General features: G+C 47.8%; 1 protein-coding gene across 1 annotated transcript; it reads right to left on the bottom strand.

The window, feature by feature from the left end:
- Nucleotides 1–15,351: 15,351 nt before the first annotated feature.
- LOC309416252 (thioredoxin-related transmembrane protein 1-like) lies at nt 15,352–21,865 on the bottom strand (the record flags this gene model as incomplete). Its single annotated transcript, XM_082015824.1, has 8 exons — nt 15,352–15,530; nt 16,290–16,359; nt 18,121–18,222; nt 18,311–18,356; nt 19,984–20,112; nt 20,636–20,681; nt 21,492–21,607; nt 21,723–21,865. The coding sequence occupies 8 exons, from the start codon at nt 21,863–21,865 to the stop codon at nt 15,352–15,354; spliced, it is 831 nt and encodes a 276-aa protein (XP_081871950.1).
- Between the last annotated feature and the right edge of the window lie 1,407 nt (nt 21,866–23,272).

Raw genomic sequence — 23,272 nt, 5'->3', positions numbered from 1 at the left:
CGGCCGGCACGGTCCCCCCAGCATTGCAGCTCTGCTCCAGCTGCACAGACACCACACACTTGCATTTCTTATATCTTAAAAGGCCACTAAAATGGGCCAGTGGACACCTCTCCCACCCGTCTGGGAAGCGCTGAGTTTACACTTCAATTAAATCCCCGGTGAGAGGAGCCACGGACGAAAGGGCACTCGGCTGCTGTGATGCCCCATCACAAGTCTCCGGCCATCGAAGGCTACACAGGGCAGGAGACGGTCTCCTCCGCCTCCTCCTCGCTTTCACGCTGCTGGGACACTGCCTGGGCCATCAAACACCCCTGCTGCTCTTCATCCGTCTGCTGTGGCAGAGCACTCAATGCAAGGCACCAGGCTTTGCGCCGGGAAGGTTGATGGTTGCTCCTGGAAGCACACCACCAGGCTAACCCTGGGCCATCCGACCCACCGGCTCAGACGTGGCTAGTCCAGGGAATCCCTGTTTACCCATTTCTCATTTGGGCATCTGCTCCTCTCCTCCTGCCCAGACAGGTAAGGGGATGCCTGTTTTATTTCCGAAGTTTAAATGAACTCTTTCTCCTGGAAGACCTCCAGCCCTTGGTCAAGTATATTGAAGTTCCCAAACGAAGAGTGAGGCCTGTGATTAGAACAGACGCAGCCAAATCCCTTCCCTGCAATGCTGCATGGAGTTCCCAGGGCCTCTTTCTACGCTCTTCGTTCAAGCAAAACCTCCTGCCGCCGCTACTCCCTGGCTGGGAAGAGTTGTTCTAACCGGGAGACTTACTCCCCGTACAGAAGAGAAGATTTACTCCCCCTACTCTGCAAGAGAGATTATCTCCAGTTGCTATTATTCCCTTATCAATAATTCACCATGCAGCCACACTCCGGATCGCGCCTGTGCTGCCTGCATAGTTTCAAAGCTCGCTACTGACTGAAAGAGCAGCCGTGAGTAATCACGTCTCCGCTGATATTGCTTATGCTCTCAGCGAAGCAGAACAAGTAACTCACACTGCAAATGAGTCATGTCCCCTGGAAGCGTCTCATTTTAGCATCCCATCGAGGAGAGGAGCTTTGCAGAAGCACCTGCTAAGGATTGCGAGCCCTTGGCATTTAAATAAATAAATAAAGGGGAGATAATTAAACTCCATATTTCAATCTTATAGGAGGAGTTCATATAAAGGGACTCGTTCTCCTTCCAGAAAATCCAATACAATTAAATGATTAAAACAGAAAAGCAGACATAAAACCCAAGGAGGAGAAGCCAGACAAGCCGTTGTGAATACAGATCGCACTCCGAAGGCTTGATCAAGACTCACTCACTCCCCCATTATAAGCACAAGCTTGTTGCTGTTCCCGTTTATCTCTCACAGAATAACAACTGTGATGCACAAAGCTCAGGGTTAAAACAGCATAATTTCTTAGCGAGAGCCCATTTGACTCATTTATCCTGTACACAAACACAGTACACATGCACAAATGCCTCATTTCCCACTGAAGAGATGATCATCGGCATATGTGATACGATCTCGGCACATGAGCCTGCCATCTCTGATTAAAACCTAAACGTTAGAGTGATTTATGGCTCTGAAGACGCACGAGTGTCCTTTGTGACTAAAGGGCACTGGGTAAGAGATGAAAGATGATCAACCCCTTCCCCGTTGTCACTGGGAACCTCTACAACCACAGCTTGGATGAACCATCTTGGACGTCCAAGACATCTGTGCAGCCATTGACTATATCTTTAATCTTGCAGGCTGGCTTTTCTTTGAAACACCCTGACAGAGAACCACGGCAAACAACAGTTGAGTGCTCCTCGATCCAGCCAGGTGGTTCTGTCTCCTGTGGATTTATTGGCACGTGTCTCCCCAGGAGATGTGCTTCCCATTTCTCTATTTACCTGCACGTTTCAAGATGTTGCTTCAGAATTCCTTCCCCGGGAGAGTGGGTAGCATCCCCTTGTGGGAGAGCAGGATGGTCTCCAGGATGGTTTGAACAAGGCAGAGGGCAAAAAATAGGACTATGGCTGTTTGGAGAAGACTTCTTGAGGGCAATTCCTCATTGCATGGCCGGTGCCACCAGCACACACCAGTTAAGCTGAAAATACAAACCCCAAAAGGTTGGCTTTTCAACTCTCCAGGCTTACTTATCTGCCCCCAAGCATCTCTGACAGCAGTCTGCAACCCCGTCTGTAGCAGCGATGAGAGCCTGGGAAGATTCCTCTGCGGTGAGGCGGCCGGGTGTCAAGATTAGCCCTGGGGACAGCGTGGCCATCATCAGAGACAAATTGCTGTTAGAGACATCGGACCTCTGGAGCCAGGCTTTTTTCCTTTGGAGGAGAACGACCGGGGCCAGAGCCCCACGGGGGCTCTTGGGCAACAGCAAGGCAAAGCCTCCGTGCCCCCAGGCCTGCGGATAACCCCTCCTCATGCAAAGCTGTGACTCAGGCTTGTGCAAGCACGCACGCAGCCGTGGGCACCGAGACTATTAGTCTATGCCTGGACCCCTCCCTATTACTTCTAGCTGGGTGAAATGAAATGGAAAAGGAATTCAATTAAGAAGGTCTTGTCTAACACCGAGGGATCCTTCGGAGTCACTCTCTGGAGCCGTTAACAGGTCCGATGGGATTAGCAGCCCTCAGCTCCCTCCCTCCCCAGCCACCAGCGCGGGAAGCCTGTGCCCGCAGCAGGCTGAGCTCCGGCGGGGATTTGCTGCTGGTGCAGCCGCGACCACCCCAGCCTCCAAAATGGGACTTGCTGCCCAGCTGCTTCCCGCGGCCACCGAAATGTAGTGCTTACGTACTGCTGCCTTTCCCTGGGAAGAGAGCAGCCACCAGGCTATGGACCCTCACCTGGAGCGACCCTCACAGGGCTGGGTGTCTGGAGGAGCTGTCGTGCCGGACCCTGCCCGCTCTGACATGGAGGAAGGCGGAGGTTTGGGTGAGTGGGCTCTCCCCAGGCCGCAGTGCCCCAAGCTTTGCAACAGCCTGGGGAGCAGAAGACCAAAGCACAGAGGAGACCTTTGTCCGTGCACCAGCCAGGGACGAGGCACCAAGTCCCCGCCAGCCCCACCATGAGGCTGCCTCAGGAAGGCAGGACGGGAGATGCCAAGGGCTTACACCAAGCCCAGGTGGGGAAAGTTTCTGCTCCCTCCCAGTGCTCTGCCAGTTCTTCACATCCCCACGGTGCTTTCTATTCCCAATGCAGCCTACAGCATGGGAAATTAAAGTGCCTGCCAGGCAGTTGGCTGCAGAAGCTTCACTTCAGTCTCCATTCATCCAGGGCCTCGGACACGGTAAGACAGGCTAATATAGAAGGAGACGCTGCGGTACCTAATACACTGCAGAAGATGACAGTAGTTTCAAACTAATGGACAACGCTAAAGACAGCGTGACCGATGTGATGAATCAGAACTGTGCAGCTTCAGAGGAACGGGGCGGGGGGGGGAAGAATATCCAGGCTTATAGCTTTTAGCTCCAGGACTCAAGGAAAAGGCAGTGTCCTTCTCGGGAAGGCTGAGCCCCCAGGTGCTCCCTGCTTGCAGCCCCATGGGGCAGGTGGGATCTCCAGGGTGCACAGGCTTCCCCTGCCCATGGAGCCCTGTCCCCCCACAGAAGCCACCACTCACACTGTGTGCAAGTCCTCAGCTACTCAGCATTTTCCTTCAAGGGATCAGCGAGGGGATGCCTTATCTCGCCATCCAGGCTTGGACCTACAAGTGGCAGAAGGGATAACCAAAGCTGAGCTGCTAAAAAGCCTCCCTGCAGACACCCTCCCTCTGAAGGGGACTGTGAAACAGCATGGGGTCCTCTTCCCTCGAGACTCCAGAGTCCTTCCTGCAGAGAAGTTAAACAGGGTCATTTCTGCCACCCCCAGTGTCACCGGCAGATCTAGCACCTGTATCCGGCATCCACAGAGCCGTATCTCTTTGGCCCGTGGGCGGCAGGCAGGGCAGGAGGAGACGCGAGAAGGTCAGAGGTGGAAGCAGAAAGGCAAACAGCGTTTGCCAGCCTTTGGGCTGGAGAGAGCCCGAAACAGCATTCAGCATCAAGTGCTAGAGCACCCACAACGTGCTAGCTCCATCCTTCGCTAACAGCCTGCGGTAAAACCCGGCAGAGCCCCACGCACCGAGCGGCCCTGGCAAAGCCCCAGGGGCTGCCCCCGCTCCACCTTTCCCTCAGCCACCCGCCTACACAGCGGATAAATCCCAGAGCACCTACAACAGCCTTCCTCCAGCCCCGAGCACGGCAGAGCCCCCGTCACCCCTCGCAGCCCCCCGCTCCGCGGTGCGGCCACCCAGGCAAGCCGAAGCACCCCGAAAGGCGCCAGGCGCAGCGAGATCAGCGTCCCAGCACACGGAGGCGAGGCACGGATCTGGCGACAGCCGCGCGCCCTTAGGGCTGCGTTTCCGCGCTGCGACCCGAAGGAAAACGGGTAGCACGAGGGAAGAGCAACAAGCTGCTGAGCATCCCCGCCGCGGCAGAGACGTCTGCTGTCGGCTTCGGCGCGCCCGTGGCCACCAAGGCTGGGTTTGCCGGGCTGTACGTCCCCCAGGCTGAGGACAAAACCCAGTGCCGCTTCAGCACCGGAGCCACGCTGCTGTTCATACCCTGTAACACAAGACCTCCACCCTCGAAGCACCAGACCGGCTGGAAAAGGTAACAGAGAGGGGCAGCTCCCAGCGCAGGTGGGACGACACCTCCCGTGACGCCCATCGGCTCTACCAGCCTCGCAAGCCACGCGCCGCATCAGCGCGGGATGCGGTGGGTGCGGGCGGGGTGCCGTGGAGCCGGCCCCCGAGCACAGGGGCAGCGAGGGCTGTCGCCCCCCACCCTGCTCGGGGACCCTGCGCGCTGCCTCTCGCCATGGCAGAGGCATCAGAGCGCAGGAGAGCCGGCAGCGCCGGGGGCAAAGAGCATCTCCAGGATGTGTTGGTGCCTCCTCTTAACTCTTTAAAAAGAAAATAATAATAAATAATAAAAAAATCACTCAAGTCGACCTAAAAACGTAAAAAAAAAAAACCTGAATTGATACCATTTAAAAACAGCAACCACCTCTCCTAAGCACAGTTCTCATCCCAGGGAGGGAGAAGTGCCAGAAATCAACTCAAAATTGCAGTCAATTCTCTGTGGAAAGAATTCAGCTGCTTCGCTGGTAAGCGGCAATATAAATCTCTAAGCTGGAGAGGTAGATCATTAAGGGGAAATGTTTAGAGAAATTAAATCCTTTTTCCTGCTTCTTATGCTAATAGGGAAAACCAAGCTGATTTGCAGAAGGACAACATTTAGCAATATCTAATTCATCAAAGTCCCCATCTGTTCTCATTCTCGTGCTGAGTTTGTAAAATATCAGCTTTCCTTCAACCAACACCCACGTCACTTTTAACCGTAAGAGGCCAATTCTGGAGAGATTTGTAAATAAACCACTTCTGCAAATCCAGCCAGAAAACACAGACAGGGGAAGGGCCTGATTAATAGAAATACATGTCGGGATTGAAGGGATCGAGGAGAGATGACAAAGCGAATAAGGGGACAAGGAATGACTAATCAGTGCAATATAACCCGGAGCGGAGGGAGGGTTCGTGCGGGCGGCCAGCGTAGGGTTAATGGTACCAGAACGGGGAAGTCTCCAAACCAGGATCCTGCATCTGTCCTCTGCTGCAGTTGGTGCTCCTGGGTAAAGCAGGATCTGGAAAGAGCTCCGTGCCAGAGCCACCCTGCGTGCGGGGACCAGCAAACTCCTGCCACAGCCCACGGGGCTCTAGAAAAACCTCCTAAAAAATGTCTTTCTGTCCCTTATGGGAAGAGATGCTGAAATGGTTTGTTATAGTGTTCTACCTATTCACAGCTACTGAAGCAAACCGATTATTAATATACTTAATTCAAGGAAAACACACAGTGGAGCAGATCTTACCTCAAAACTTGGAAATTAGGGATTCAACTAACAAGACTGTGCTCTCATATTCTTCTTTGGGGGCAGGATTAGTCTGTATGCTCCTGTATTATGTGGAAATTTAAACTTGTGCATGCATTTTCCACAGTATATTCAGCAGTGGGGACTACACTCGCAAGGTGGCAGCCCCAGGGACCTTACCTGGTATTTGGCAGAGGCCAGGCGTGATCAGGTTGATGTGCTCCCGCTCCGGCAGCAGAACCCTGCCTTGCCGGCAGCTCCGGCGGGGATCATCCCGCTGGGAGACGCACACCAGGTGTAGGCACGGAACCGATTTATGGCGTCGCAGCAAGCGGAGGGGAAAACACCCTGACATTTGCTGCCCTCAAGAAAAAAAATGGGGTTTTTATCCTCATTCACGGGGCAGAAAATCTAGACGGCCGCAGCTGCAGCGCAGGCAGCATCCCCCATGGAGCCCAGAGCCAGCTATGGCACCAGCCGCCTTCACCGCCCCCAGCCAGCTCCTGCCTCCCCAGGCTCCCCGCTCCACCAGCTCCATCTTCTCGGCCAAGCACGATATGCAGCAGAAAAGGGAGCGAGGAGCCCAGGAAAGGTGGGCAGGGCCAACGGCAACAGCTTTTGAGGACACGCGTGCTTGCGTACGACCCGCCGTCGAAGGCGGCGTGCCTCTGGCCAGCTAAGGGACGCGCCGCAGCGCTGGGGACGTGTCCCTGAGGGTGCTGCGACCCATCGCCTGCAGGAGCGGGTCCCCCAGCGAAGCACTGACCCGCTGGGGATGCCACCCAGGTAGATGCAGCTCGCATACGTGACCTACTTTATTCTGGAAGAGAGCGAACTCTTGCGTGGAAACGGGACCAGCCAGAGCGGGTTCACACTGTCTCCTATAAATACAGAGGAGAAAGAAGAGTTTTTTCTCTGCCCTGTTCAATGTTTTCTCCCAGGACTGGAAGTTGCAGTGGTGATCCCAATCACCACAAAATGAGTCCATCCATCCGAAGCACACAGCAGGAGTTCGACATTTTCCTTTTCTATCATTACCTCCAGCCAATCCCCATATTGCTGCAAGGTGACTTTCTGCTGTGCTTCCTCTAGCTCAGTGATAATTATTCATTTCCTAACGTCCTGTCATTCCGAAAGTTCTCACTGATCTGTAACCTGCTTTTCCCAGTTGTTTGGTCCATGCCATGTAGCTACACTACAGGCATCTACAGCATGAGGTGACACAGCTCACTCACAGGTACATATTTTTCCCATACCTATCGCCTCCTTTAGAACAACCAAAAATATTTACATTTCATACTTTTGCCATCCTTTTTTAAGCTACAAAATTATTTCAGGTCCCTCTGTAGAAGTAGCACAGGTCCAAGCAATCTTAATGTAACGTCTGCATGTTGCCACCACGTGGTCAGCTGGCTCCTTCCGCTTGCTCTCTCTTTGGCCGCACGACATCTTCCACAACTCTCCAGAGTAAAGTTAGAGCAGCCCTTTGGGAGATGTGCTCCAAAGCCCATTAAAAAAAAAAAAAAAAATTCTATATATACAAACCCAGAATGGAGCTGATCTCCGTTTGGAGCCTTTGAGGTTCTTAAAGCAGCTTGACGAGCATTAGCGCTTGGTCAACTACCTGATTATAATAGACAAAAGTGACGAGTGACGCCCTTGAGCTCAGAATCACAGAATCATTAAGGTTGGAAAAGACCTTTAAGATCATCAAGTCCAACCATCAACCCAACACCACCATGCCCACTAAACCATGTCCTGAAGTGCCACGTCCACACGTTTTTTGAACACTTCCAGCTCGTCCCGAGGCAGGAGAACCCCACCTACATGCTCCCCCTACAGCCCTGCAATCTGGCCCCAATCTCCCCAGGAGCTGAAACCCCTGTAGCAGGCTACAGCTATGTTCTCAATTTCCTGGGTGTTGCAGAAGACAAACGAGGTGTTTTCAAAAGTGACCATAGGACACCAGGATACCATGGACAAGCTGAGATACTTCAGTCAGCATGTCTTGCAAAAATAATAATAAAAACCTCTTTCTTACGCCTCTGACAGGGTGCTGTGCTGGCAGCCTCCGCTGGCCCAGCGAGGTCTTGCTACACCACCCCATGGTGGTTTGAGTTTTAGTCATCGCTGCAGAACTTCAGCAAGAGCATCAAGACAAACAACTCTTCCCCTGAGGCCAACAGCTCCTGGCAGGGTTTGTTCTAGCCATCTCTTGCTCTTAAGAAAACATATACAAACCTCCAAGAAAACCTCAGATCCGATCGCTCTCTGCTGGGCTGACAACTAGCTGTAGTCTCAACGGATCTGGAAGGGGACGGATCATCCTCCTCTAGGGCTCTGACAACTGATGCATTAAACCAGACAGTTCCTTTAGAAACCTGTCACGACAACACCTACCACGCACATCAAACTGACTACAAACTACTGTATTCAAAAACATGCCATAGCAGAGATTACACACAGATCATTCTCCCTGAACAAGAGATACTTTTATTCATCTTTCCGTTGGATTTCGTTGATCTTGTGTTCTCATAACAGATCTTTCAGCAACTCAAAACCTTTGGAAAGTTTGGCCACAGGCACAAGCTCTAGCCTAAGGTGGACACATCAGATGTAATTTTTATTTCTGATCAGCCAGGCATTCACAGAGCCCACACCAAAGCCTGCTTAATACCATGTATTTAATCTCAAGTTATTGTTAACAAAGTCGTGTTGAAATAAAAAAAAATAATTAAAAAAGCTCTGTTAAGACCTTCTTGTCCTTCTCAAGTACTTGACAAGGGGATCAGGAGAGGAGGAGGAAGAAGAAGAGGATATGGCTATTTAACCTTGGAGAACCACTGTCTAGTCATCTAAGACATGAGCTCTGCAGTCCAGTGAACAGCCAGAAAGATTCAACAGGGGAAGTGTGTGATATTTTCTTGGGAGAGCCAGGGACTGAGATAGCCGACATGAAGAAACCAGTCAGGCTCAGCAGGCACGATGGCTTTGCTCAGCCATCGTTCATTACCGGGCAGTAACAGTGTCACACCCCCTTGAGAGCCAAACAGGTCCTCGCACCCCTCTCACTCCTGCAGTTTGTCTACTCCACCAGCACGGCTGTGGATCACATCTTGCCCGTTTCTTGGTGCCCAGCATCTCCGGTGGCTCCAGGCTCTCCCCATGGACTCGCAGAACATGAAGGGAATTTAGGACAGGCACAACCAGCACTTGGCCTCTTCAAGTTTTTGTTTTTTTGACAGATCAAACTGCAATTCCAAGACAAATACGCAGTGTGGTCTGTCAGCGAACAAGATCTTGGCTAGTCCAAGGAGTCAGGTGGAAGAGATTTACAGTAATGGTGCTAACAGAAGGTCTGAGCTTCACTGAAACAGAACAAACCTTGTGCAGTGACAGTAACAGGGTGAGCAGGCTTTCCTTGCCACTGCGGTGCCTACACTTGTGCTGGGAAGGGACACACCAGCTGACCTTGCCCATAGCTGAAATCACAGGGATAGAGGATGCCATTTCCACAGGTCAAGAAGAAACCTCTACTCTGAACATCCCTTTCCCTTCAGCTGATAGCCTTGATACAGCAAGCATTCAGAAGGGAGTAACCATCCCACACGCCAAGGAGTTTAAAGGAAGATTCAGAGACATAATCTTTCTGAGAAATTAACAGTCACACAAGGAGGCGGTGGGAGGAGGAAGACATTGAGGTCCAGACTCAGCAAAGCATAAAGATTCTGGAAGGAAAAGCACAAACAAACAAAAATACTATCTTTAATGATGATACTGCATTCATGGTTTCTCAGCTAGCATTTTTAAAATTTCTTGATTTAGAAGGCACAATTTAACCTTTTAAAAACAGACACCCGGAAGATTTAACTGGTTGTCTTTTCCCCTCTGATATTCACAGATCTTTTCATAGAATCACAGAATCTTTAAGGTTGGAAAAGACCTTTAAGATCAAGTCCAACTGTCAACCCAACACTACCATGCCCACTAAACCATAGACTGAAGTGCCACATCTACATGTTGTTTTTTTTGAACACTTCCAGTGATGGTGACTCCACCGCCTCCCTGGGCAGCCTGTTCCAATGCTTGACCACTCTCTCAGTGAAGAAATTTTTCCTAATACCCAGTCTAAACCTGCCTTGGTGCAACTTGAGGCCATTTCCTCTCATCCTATCGCTAGTTACTTGGGAGAAGAGACCAACACCCACCTCACTGCAACCTCCTTTCACATAGTTGTAGAGAGCCATAAGGTCTCCTCTTCTCCACACTAAACAACCCCAGTTCCCTCAGCTGCTCCTCATAAGACTTATTCTCGACCCCTCACCAGCTTTGCTGCTTAGAATTCGCTGTTGCTTGAAGGACAAGTCACTTCAAGTCTACAAGCCACTTCCACCATTACCCCTCAGCACATGCCTGGCACTCCTCCCTGGGTCTCGGGCTGGCATCTGCCTTGGGAAGGTGGAACTGGAAACCCAGCTGCTTCCCATGACTTCAGCCTCAGGAGACTGAAGTAAGTGCCAGCGCAGCTCACAGCGCCCAGCAGCTGCTCTTCAAGGCACGAGTGCCACGGCTACGCGATGAAACAGGCTCTCCAAAGCAAAGCATCGATTCCCACTGCAGGGAAGGTTGGGTCTACCTTGCACTTAGCCCACGGGGGACTCTGCCACCAAGCATTCCTCTAGTTATTGCAGTTATCGGCACTTTCTCTCTGGCCAGAGCTACGCCACAGCACAGAGAACTTAAGCGTCAGTAGGACAGGAGCAGAAAGCAAATCCCAGTATGCAGGCTATAGCATTGCCAGAAATAGGGTTCTAAGGGTTTTTTGGAAGGCTGGCTCTCATATGCAAGAAGTTAAGGTCTAACACAAGAAGTGCTACAACAGGGATATGTATATACTCACGTACTTCACCAGATAAAGGAAATATATTTATCCCTTTCACAGATTAAAGATGGCTATTAAACATCAGATGCATACTTAAGACTTGCCTTTCTGGATCTGCCTGGCAGTTTAGAAAATTTCTGCAAGCAATACTAGATAGAAATGAAACTTGTATTTGGAAAGTTTTGAAGAGCTAAATATGGAAAAGTGAGGGAAAAGGGCAGACTGAGGCAAATCTCTTCTAGAAAGTTACTGAAGTTAGTAAAGCCCACAGCAAGATAAGGAGTTCAGCAAGGTAAAGAGCTGACCCAAAAGAGGACTGTATGTTATTAGCCAGAACAGTGGTCTAAAATTAAATTCAGGGAAGAGCCAAAGGTGATGCTGTTCAGGACAAACCAAGAACTTCAGCTGATGCAAACAAGGAGATAAGACAGCTGCAGGAGATAAGAGTCCCTCTTCCTTAAAGCAAAGTAGCCTTAAAATTGGCATTGTACTTTGGCGTTTCTGAACATTGAAACAGTGTTATAGCATACTGAAATTTTTTCTTCCCCATCAATCTTTGTCATAACTGAAACTGTTCATTTCAAAACCAAACCTCCAGCTGTCTTTGGCAATCTGGCAAACCCCGATTGCCAGCGAAGCATACAGTTGCTTTTGTTTCTCATCAGGCTAGTCCCAACAATTTTAGCTATCTAAATATACTTCAGTTTGACTTTTTGCTCATTTTTTCCTTTGGACTGGCTATTACTTTCTGTTATACACAATATATTGAGTGGAAGAATAAGGAAGTTAGGCTTGCATGAGCATTCACTTAATTCCCCAGGCAACACGTATTCCTTATTCCCATCGGGGAGGAACTGCTAGAGTATTACTGCACTTCCCCAGAAAACACCACAAATTCAGAGGAAGAGCTGACATGCTAGAGCTACTACTCACTCCCGAGAGAAGAGATGGAGGAAAGAGCAAGGGAACAGGCAAGACAGACCCTCTGATGGCAAGTTTTGCACTAGGCTGGCTGTTACCCAGTAGTGCTTTGAGCATACCTTGTCTGGATTTGTTTCCTCCTCAAGAAGCCTCTTTCGCTTCAGAACTCACACAATTCCAAATTAAGCTTCCCACTTCCAGATAAACTCACCAATGTTGACCCCTGCAGCTGTTAAGATTTGATACACAGTGTTTAGGTGGAAAAGAGGAGTCGTCTATCTGTAGCTGAAATATGATTTGCATGCATTTTACACAAATACAGAAAAAAGTTACAAAGAACTACGTTTTAAACTCTGTTAGTGAACTCTAGCCTACCTTTTTTTTTTTTTTTTTTTTGGCAACAAAAGAACCCATTTTATTACCATCACTAAGCCTGGTATACGTGAAAGCTCCTTCCTAAACCATACCAACCATCTCACCAAAATGCTAAGTGGTCAGCTTACGCTACGTTGGAAGTACCCAAGCCAGTCGCAAACAAAAAACTCAAGTACCTCAGCACAGCTTTAGTCTGAAGTATTATTTGAACTTGTCTTTTCAAAAAGACTTATCACAAATGGTTTGTTAGCTATAGTGGTACAATTCTTTTTTCCATACAAATAGCTGCAGTTTTGTTTCATTGCTAAACAGGAAGCTACTGTCTCAAAAAAAGACACAAACACAGGAATCCAAAGCTGGTAGTTATTTACTTGAAGACTCTCTTGAAACATTAAAAAAGAGTATTGTTACAGTTAATTAATTCCTTCTGGAATGAAACTGGACATGCTTGGTCAAGAGGATGATATAGAAAGGGCAGTCTCACTTTTACAAAACTGATATTCAAGCATTATCAATACACACAAAGGACAAGCTCTTACGCACATTTGTTACATTGCAACTTTCGCTCAGCCTCAGTAAACATCTTTGGAATATAGAGTTTAAAAATAATCAAGAAACTTAAATATTCACAGGACAAAACGATACCATTATTAAAAATACGAACAGTAAGATTTACAGAGATCAGCAAACACAGGCTGCCTAGGGAGAATCAAACCAGAACTACTCACAAGCATAGGTCTGCCACACAGAGGCTGGATTCCAGCAACTGGGAACACTCGGGACCAAGAGGCAGTTTTGGAATTTGGTTACTTGCCTAAGGCAGGGAGGCAGCAAGAAAAGGTAGGAGTGCAGAAGGCAAAGGCAAGGTAAATCAGTGCTAGAAGTTCTTGTTAAACCAGGAGTCTAGAAGTACAGCAAGGAAAAGGCTGTTTGTTCTTTTAAGAATAAAAGTTAGCCAAAAGTGATCAGTATATACTTCCTATATTGCACGAACAGTTTTAAAGTAACTGAAAAATTAGAAAACCCTGCATTTGTAACAGCTACATTTAAATATATTCCAAGTGGAGTCAGCCCACTGAAAATAGTTCAGCTTTTAAAACAATTCATCAGTTTTCCCAAACAGCATACAGCATTTCTGTGTCCCCTGTCTTCTCAAACCCTCTCCAAGCTAACGAAACACAGCAGTTATCAAAGACAGTGCTGCTAGTTCTCCTTAGTACATCACGGATTTATTGCTTTATTTTACTAGTGACAAAGGCTAAGATCTAAACTTCTAGAGAATTTAAGGCAATCCCAGAAGACCAACACCATAATGGCATTTACAGCACGCAGCAGTCTTCATTCAAATACTGGGAAAACTTTGATATTTAAGAATGACAGGAACACTCAGATTTTAACCAAAAGGACCCTTTGAAGCATCAGTTATCTTCTTAATATGTAACCCAGCACTGGTCATAAGTCATTCCAGAGCATCAATGTTCAGAAGAAAAAAAGAAAGAAAAAGTCCAAGGAGGAGGTTCCAGGACATCTTACATAACTCATTCTCACTCATCTAAGAACTTGTTGAAGATACACTCAGATATTTGGATAGCTGAATCACTTTTTTCTCCATTCATAACATGGAGGATGAATTATGAGCTATCAGATATACCTAAAAAGAAGCATTCAGGACTGAAAAAACATGGCATATTCTTAATAGCTTTATAAGCCGATTCACTTGCAAGAGCTCTGAATATTGTTTTTCCCCAACATTTCTTTCATATCCCACAGAGTTCATTACAAGCTCCTTGTCTGATGCTCCGTCTTAATAATCACTAGGAGAACCTGGCTTTAGAGAGCCAGACTGCAGTGAAAACATCAAGAGTTTTCTCTACGTTTGCAGTCTTAATTACTCATGACCAAGTTTACTACTGACAAAGATTTATCAATGGCCAGTCCTGCAAACCCAGTCAGGTGAACAATTAAAAAAAACCCACACAGCTTAAAAAAAAATAAAGCAAACCCAGCAAGAACAGGCTTGTCAAAAAAACTAAGTGTCCTCAGCATTAGGCTAGCCCTTCCCTTGCAAATACTTTGGCAATTAACTGACAGAATATGGAAAACTCTTTACGAGCGATGCAAGATAACACTGGCCCAATGTGCATGTGCATTTTTTTTTATTTCTACACAGAGTGAAAACAAATACCATACAGAAAACAGTAGACTACAGTTTTTTAAAGAAAGAATTAGGGTAATTGTTTCAAGATGGTTTTGTGAAAACAGAAAAGATGACTTTCTGTAAAAGAAATTAAGAAGCAGTTATTTCAACTTCAGCCCAGGTATAGCCTGACTGGATTTGCAGTAAAATTTGATTAAGCAGAAGTCTCTGATGATGTATTAAAAATAAGCAGAGTCCTACTGCCATCCAGCAGGATGAATGGATAGGTTTTGCACTCAGCAGAGAACCTTGCATGTAAACTATTCCCATCTGAATCAGAGTCAATGAGACAAACAAGACTTCACGATACTACTTCTAATTTTTTTCTAGAGAAGAATACTTCACCAAGAAGCACATATAGTTTTCTACAGCCTTTTCTAAAGGAAATTGATGCAAATAGCATGTTTCTGGTCATCCAGAGAAACCACACTACACAGAGCGCTTGTGGTAACTTCCATCTGGGAGGATGGCAAAGACAAGCTCTCAGCTTTTCTTCTGAGGGCAACTTTTGTTCCTCTAAATGAAGATAGCAACTCTCATCTCTTTGGAAGCAGAAAGATGGGGATGAGGGGGCATTAGTAGCACTCATTGTCATAGCAGAAAGCAGAAGTTTTTGTCACATAAAAAGCCTGGAACATGTCCCATAACTGAGGGAACTTTTCCCCTCAGAATTTCTTCAGAACCTAACTAGATAGACTGACAATGAGAAACCTTTTTGAATGCTTTAGCAGCAAACAAGTTAGTGCATTTTCCTTGCTAATGTTCCCTAATGCAACAAGTACACTGGTTTACATTCTGTTAAAGAAACCCCTATAGAACTAGCGATTCAAGAAGCCACATAAATTATTTCTTCGCACTTCTCTGCACACAGGCAGGAGAAGTTCCAGGTATTTGCAACAGCGTATTTTAGTTTTAAATAACTGCTGCCAAAGATGCTTTTTTTTTTTATTGAATTCACGAAATGCATCAATATTACCATGACAAGAATCATTCTTTTCTTCAAGCTGAGCAATTTGACATTTAGCTCCTTCTAGTGTTTGAGTTGGTGACTCAAACACCAATCCTGGATGCAAATAAAGCTAAGACTTATCCACTGTAGCAGCAGGGTTCACTGTGCGCTGCCTTACAGCATTCAGTGACGAGTTTCTGTTGGACACCTCTTTATCATCCATTTCATCATCTGAGATATCTTCCTCATCCGCTTCTTGCTCTTCATCCAGCTTTTTCAGCAGCTGAGCTGACTCTGGAGCTAGCTTTCCTTAAGGAGAAAAGAAAACATGCATAAACAAATAAATACCATTACCATGTGAAATAAACTTTTTTAACATCACGGGCTAGCACAGAATTTTAATTAATTTAATCCAGGCAGCACTTTTCAGTATCACTCACTTAAGCTGCTTTCTCAGGTAGAATTGTTGCTAGCATGAAGTTACCCACAGGTCAAGTATTAACAGATTACAGACTACCTAGATGAGGTAATATAAAACTTCCTCCAACTTTGGGAAGAAAAAACAAAAAAAAGAGTCTGGTTCCTACAAAGCATAAACCAGCATTCCAATGTTCTTCCATGACTTTTTAAGGTTACCTTGAAAAATTCCAGACACTAACCCCAAACCGAATCACTTACTATGCACAGAAATGCAAATTCACTTTTAATCCTCACTTTGGCCCTAAAACTTATGCAAACCCCCAACTTATCAACACCGAGAACTCCACTCTAAACTTCTGTCTCCTTGCACATACGGAGTTTTGTATCTTGCAGGTATGAAAATGCTGTAAAAACATTTTTCTATGTCCTAAAAAGAAACTTTTAAAAATAGTTTAGTTTTAGCTAAATAAATAGAAACCCAGTATAAACACTAAAGGCAAACAGCTGCAGGTAAAGCACAGCATCAATCAGAAGTATAAACTTCTACACCACAACTCACGTACTGCAGACACAAGTTACATACCAATACTTATTTAATAAAGATTTACCAAACAGCTTCACTGAATCAGAAGTATACAGTGGGCTTACTTGAATGAGGGTACTGTGGCGGTCTGTGCCTTTTGGATGGACAGACACAGTCTGCTAAGAACACCATTACCTAAAAACAAAGAAAGACAAGTTTAAACCTCTAAACATCCTGCACATTGGAATCATAGAATCATTCAGGGTGGAAAATCATCCAGTCCAACCATTAACCCAGCACTGCCAAGTCCACCACTAAGCCATGTCCTTAAGCACCACATCTACAGGTCTTTTAAACACCTCCAGGGATGGCGACTCCACCGCCTCCCTGGGCAGCCTGTTACAAAGCTTGACAATCCTTTCAGTAAAGAAATTTTTCCTAATATGCAGCCTAAACTTCCCCTGGCACAAATTGAGGCCATTTCCTCTCGTTCTATCGCTGGTTACTTGGGAGAAGAGACCAACCCACATCTCACCACAACCCCCTTTCAGGGAGTTGTAGAGAGCGATGAGGGCTCCCCTCAGCCTCCTCTTCTCCACATTGAACAACCCCAGTTCCCTCAGCCGCTCCTCATCAGACTCGTGCTCCAGACCCCTCCCCAGCTCTGTTGCCCTTCTCTGGACACGCTCCAGCACCTCAGCATCCTTCTTGTAGTGAGGGGCCCAACACTGAACACAGGATTCGAGGTGCGGCCTCACCAGCGCCGAGTACAGGGGCACAATCACTTCCCTACTCCTGCTGGCCACACTAGTGCTGATACAGGCCAGGATGCTGTTGGCTGCCTTGGCCACCTGGGCACACTTCTGGCCAACCAGCACCCCCAGGTCCTTTCCCACTGGGCAGCCCTCCAGCCACTCCTCCCCAAGCCTGTAGCATTGCATGGGGTTGTTGTGACCCAAGTGCAGGACCTGGCACTTGGCCTTGTTGAACCTCGTACAGTTGGCCTGGGCCCATCGATCCAGACTGTCCAGATCCCTCTGCAGAGCCCTCCTGCCCTCCAGCAGATCAACATTCCTGCCCAACTTGGTGTCGTTGGCAAATTTACTGAGGGTGTGCTTTATCCCCTCGTCCAGATCATTGATAAGATATTCAACAGAACTGGCTCCAGTACTGAGCCCTGGGGAACACCACTTGTGACTGGCCACCAGCTGGATTTAGCTCCATTCACCATGACTCTCTGGGCTTGGCCGTCTAGCCAGTTCTTTACCCAGCAAAGCGTACAGCTGTCTAAGCCACGAGCACCCAGTTTCTCCAGGAGAATGCTGTGGGAAACAGTGTCAAAGGCTTTACTGGAGTCTAGGTAGACAACACCCACAGCCTTTCCCTCATCTGCCAAGCGGGTCACCTTGTCATAGAAAGAGATCAGGTAAGTCAGGCAGGACCTGTCTTTCATAGAGCCATACTGAATGGGCCTGATCACCTGGTTGTCCTGTACGTGCCATGATGGCACCCCAGGTGATCTGCTCCATAACCTTCCCCGGCGTCGAGGTCAGGCTGACAGGCCTGTAGTTCCCCGGATCCTCCTTCCAGCCCTTCTTGTAGACGGGCATCACATTTGCTAAACCTCCAGTCAACCAGGACCTCCCTGGTGAGCCAGGACTGCTGATAAATGATGGAGAGTGGCTTGGTGAGCACTTCCAGCGGCCCCCTCAGCACCCTTGGGTGGATCCCACCCAGCCCCATAGATTTCTGTGTGTCTAAGTGGTGTAGCGGCTCCCTAACCATTTCCCTGTGGATGATGGGGGCTCCATTCCACTCCCCATCCCCGTCTTTCAGCTCAGCAGGCTAGGTACCCTAAGAACAACTGTTCTTACTATTAAAGACTGAGACAAAAGCAGCATTAGTATAACACACAGTAGTCACAAGTCAATCTCTTGTTTCAAGTGCTTCACTTACAAGTCCCAGTATCAGTCCCGAGAATAGAGTTGCCAATGCAAAAACAGCATACGAGCCCCAGACTGGCATTCCAATTTTTTCCGTTAAATAACTATGGCAGTGCTGGAATAAAAGACAAGAGGATCATTTCAGAAACAGCTGAATATCATGTCTGTTAAGAAAAAAATAAAGTAGAGATCTAAGCACATACCCTGATCCACATTGACAATTGAAACAAAGCTGACATACTGCTCATCCTGAAACAAAGCAGAAAAGCGTAAATGGAAACATCTTTAAGCCAGTCACATACCTGTACCTTCTGATTTGCCTGACTGGTCATTGCTTAGTCCTGCATTGAACAACTTCCTGCTCATGTCTAGTTTCCCTTCTAACTACATTGATTTTTATCTTCTGATTTGTCTTTTACTTCAATAAACATTCGTTCTCCATGAAGCTACCTTCCGTACCAACATGAACTTTCATAACATTCCACATATGGACAACTACAAATTCACAAAACTCCTTGACTTGGATTTGCTAACATATGAGTTTCAGTTACTTTTGTTTATGTTCTAAGTTATATTTGGACCAACAGTCTATGAGAAGCCAGCTGGAACTCTGTTCAAGATATTAAGAATTAAGCATCTGGAGATTTTATTAAAACAAAAAATTAACCTATTAGAAAAAAATCAGGTTATGTAAGAACTGAGGTATCTTCAGACCCTTAAGTTTAACTGTATTTTACATACAAGTAAAAAGATATCTGCCACGTATATCCTGACGATTCTGACATTTCCCTGTTACTGTGAAACTTCAGCATTAAGTGTTCACTATATGTAAAGGAAAGGTGAATTTGAAACATTAAGCCAACCTAGGCTGCTAATGAATAAGCCGCAGAAGCAGCCTGCATACCGATTCAGCATGCACAAGAAACAGAGCTGGTACCGTACACTTCTAATAGAAAACTTAGTAATCCTAAAATTAGTACCCTATTTCGCTCATTCCTTGGTACGGGCCAATACTTTGTAGGAAATCAACCACACAGTTGAGATTCAAACAGCACTGCGAGTAGACAAAGTAACAATGCTGAGCTTCCTAGAAGAGACACAAGAAATGCAAAACTTCAGTCTAGCATAACACTTCATAAACTAAACACCGACTGCTACAGTACAGTTAGCGCAGAGGTGTTTCAGCCATCATTGCTCTAACAGAAGAAAAACCACGAACAATTGGGTTCATTTGCCTCAACCAGCGGTGTCCCCTACAGGCTTTATCACTCAGCTACTCAACTACTCTGAAACCACCGCACAGCATATGCGGCAACAACTAAAAGCACTTCGAAGCCACAAAACTAGAAAGAATTCCAAAGAGCATGTTTCTTCCAGACTACACAGTCTCCCCACTTTTCCATACGAAGGAACCTTCATCATTCCACTCTGCTTTTCACTTTGCCACAGATACATCTTCTTAAATGGCCACCCATATCTTACAACTATGTTGCTACATTATTTTCCAGTTTTTCCTAGACTTTAGCTGAACAAAACATTTTTCTGCTGTATAATCAAAGAACTTCAAGTGTCAGTAAGTTACCTACAAGAGCTTAGCAAAACAATACACCCACCTGTAACTATTTGAAGCCTTAAAGTAAACCTTGCTCAAGACATCTTTGCTATGCTTGTGCACATAATCCTCCCACAGCTGATGGAAGAGGCATGACCACCCATCCACCACATTCACATATTTCTTACCAGCACAGAGCTGCTGCACAAGCTGTTAACTAGGAGGCAGCACCAGGTGCGGCACACCTAAGGACCTGTCCCAGCACGTCCTTAAAGTGTGCGTGTTTGACAACAAATTGTTATAAAAAATCACACCAAAACTTACAGGAAAGAGGAAGGACCAAACCATGATGAAACTGGTTCAATAGATTTCCATTCCTGGTCACTGATGAAATTTATGAAATCAGTTTTAGTTCTTGCACCCTGGTATCTCCTGAACTCTCCATCTTTACAGCTGTAAAACAAAAAGTCCTTTACTTTAGACAGTCCAAGCACACAGCATTTGCCTCCACTCCACTCAACATCTTCTCTTCCATCACCTTGCTTTTTTTATTGCCTTTTTTTGTTGTTGTTGTTGTTGTTTAAGTTTTACTTTGCTTTAGATGATACTGGCTCTAAAATGTTTTCCAAAAATTTTGACTACAAGTATTTCTAGAAATCCTGACTCCACGTGTAGCTTGGCTAGCTTTAGGTTGCGATTCCATAAAAAGATAATGATCTTCCTAATGCACTTGCCACACAACTGCATTAAGGGATTGCAAAACAGAAACACCCACAAAAAGATAGAATAAATAAGGCCTGAAGGGAAAAGAAAAAAGTAACTGGCAGTACTGTAAGGTCTCAGCAGGTAAGGCAGTGGTTGCCTCTTGTAAAGAGCATTCTTAAAGAGCATGGTAAATCTTACTCGTTTGCCCCCCCAAAAATGGAAAAAAAATGTCCTGTCTCCTCCAAAAAATCCTGTTGCATTGCATACTTACTGATAGATGGTAGGAAGAGCTGTTATGATAAATCGTCCACTTAATCCTGTAAGAGGAAAGCTACTTTCAGAATAGTAGAGCACTCTTACGTAAAAAGCAAGAGATGTTATTACACACACCAAAATAAAACCAGCTGCTTCCAGGTATCAATTTTTAAATGCGATCAAACGCAAACTTGTGTGTATCAAAGTACTGTACACAGTCTAAAAGAAAGGTCCCTGGACAAAGGTTGAGAAAGTTTCACTATGGGGAAAAGAGATGTCCGGGGATAACTGTTCTACTTGACTGTTTTGGCTGTACCTCTTCAGAGAAAGATACTCTCCTTCTCCCCCATGATCTGCAACCTCCTGTGCTTGCAGAAAATAATCCAAACGAGGCAAATTTTAAAAATTCTTATGTGACTTTGGAAAAAAGTATCAGCATGAAGAAGGTCACTTCTACAAACCCCACACAGACATGAGGGCAATTCAGAGAAGTGAGCTTCAGCTGAGGGAGACCAGGCTGCTTGCAGTCCCGTTTGGAGGGAGGTACTACTGCAGGGAAGGCTGAAACCACATTTTTCACTCTGTATGATGCTTAAAAAGTAAGGTCAAAGATCTCCTTGAAATCCTCCAAGTCTCTAGAGAAACCTCCTTGTTTCCTTTATCTACTAAAGAAAACTAGACTGCTCAGTCTATGTACAGCAATCTGCCTTCAGAAGAGATCAGGGAAAGATCTTTGCGATTCCTATTGGTTCTGGTTATTTTCTAAAATCACACAGGCTTGCACCGAACCTTCTCCCCTCGCGTTCAGCAGCCCAGGGCCGCGGGGCGGGAGGGGGCTCAGGAGCGCACAGCCGCCCCCGCCAGACTCTCACCCGGCTGCTCCGTGACATCCACTTTGGCGATGTTCACTTCCAGGTCCTCGCCCCACTCGGCGAACTTCTCCCACTCGGGCTGCAGGTTCTGGCAGGCGGGACACCAAGGGGCATAGCTGGGGGCAGCACAACTCTGTCAGTAACAGGCACCGCCCGGTCCCCCGCGGCCTCAGAGCGGGCCGCCGAGAGACACCCCCCATCCCGAGCCCCGGCAGCCCCCTCCCGACTCACAACTCCACCATCCACTCGCCCTGCAGCAGCTCTCGCCACATGCCGTCCGACAGCACCTTCACTGCGCTGCGCTTCCCCAGTGCGGCCGCGCCGGCGGCCAGCCCCAGGCACAGCAGGGCGTACAGCCGCCCGGCGACCGCCATCTTGCCCCACCGCGCCGCGCGCGCTTCCGCCTTCCTGCAACGGCGAGCGAGAAGGGGAGGATGGGCTCAACCGGCCCACGTGCCCCTCGGCACGTCACTACTGGCACCGCCCCCAGGCCTTGGCGCCTGCGCCCCTCACGCCTTCAGGCGCACTGCGCGTGCGCAGAAAGGAGGGTTTTTGCGGCCGCTTGTTTGGGCGGGGCACGGAAGACCTGGGGGCGGGCTCAGGATGCGCGGCAGCCTATAGAGCGTCGAGTTGTGGCGGCTAGTGGACACCAGGCCTGGCCAATGGGGGGGCGCCGGTTCCTCCGCCGCTGCTTCTCGCGGTGCCGCCCCGCGCGCTCTGTTCCTCACAGGCGGCGTGGGGCGGGCGTGCGCGCGCGGCGGCTGGGGCGGCTTCGGTGACTCCTTTCTGTGGCAAGGCCCGCTCTCAGCAGCGCCCGGGGACACGGAGCAGAGCCACTCCTTCCCCCTGCTGCTGCGCAGGGGAGGGCGTCTCCACAGGGACCCCAGCCCCTCAGCTGGACAGCAAGGGGACCCACGCAGGCCGCCTGCCCTCCATGCCCAGTGCATGCTTCTTCCTTCACCTCCTCTCGCACCCTGACGGCAAACAGGTGAACAGGAACAAAAACAGCTGCAGCAAATGCTACAGCTCTGTTATTTCCCTGTGCCTGTTTCTTGCCTGAGGAATGGGAGAGAGCTCTGGGCACTTGGGGCAGATTGTGGCCCACAGTCAGGTAAGGAAACTGCTATAGAAGGAGGTCACAGGGAGAATCAGAGAATCACAGAACAATTAAGGTTGGAAAAGACCTTTAAGATCATCAAGTCCAACCATCAACCCAACACCACCATGCCCACTAAACCATGTCCTGAAGTGCCATGTCCACACGTTTTTTGAACGCTTCCAGTGGTGGCGACTCCACCACCTCCCTGGGCAGCCTAGTCCAGTGTTCCACCACTCAGTAAAGAAATTTTTCCTAATATGCAGCCTAAACTTCCCCTGGTGCAATGTGAGGCTGCTTCCTCTCATTCCATCACTAGTTACTTGGGAGAAGAGACCAATCCCCACAGCACCACAACCCCCTTTCAGGTAGCTGTAGAGAGCGATGAGGGCTCCCCTCAGCCTCCTCTTCTCCAGACTGAACAACCCCAGTTCCCTCAGCCGCTCCTCATCAGACTTGTGCTCCAGACCCCTCACCAGCTTCGTTGCCCTTCTCTGGACACGCTCCAGCACCTCAATGTCCTTCTTGTCGTGAGGAGCCCAACATAGAACACAGGATTCAAGGTGCGGCCCCACCAGTGCTGAGTACAGGGGCACGATCCCTGCCCTGCTCCTGCTGGCCACACCATTGCTGATACAGGCCAGGACGCTGTTGGCCTTCTTGGCCACCTGGGCACACTGCCGGC

Source organism: Phaethon aethereus, assembly GCF_964289735.1.
Source record: "Phaethon aethereus genome assembly, contig: HAP1_SCAFFOLD_398, whole genome shotgun sequence".
In the NCBI taxonomy this organism is placed as follows: Eukaryota; Metazoa; Chordata; class Aves; order Phaethontiformes; family Phaethontidae; genus Phaethon; species Phaethon aethereus.
This window is presented reverse-complemented; position numbering and strand designations above follow the sequence as displayed.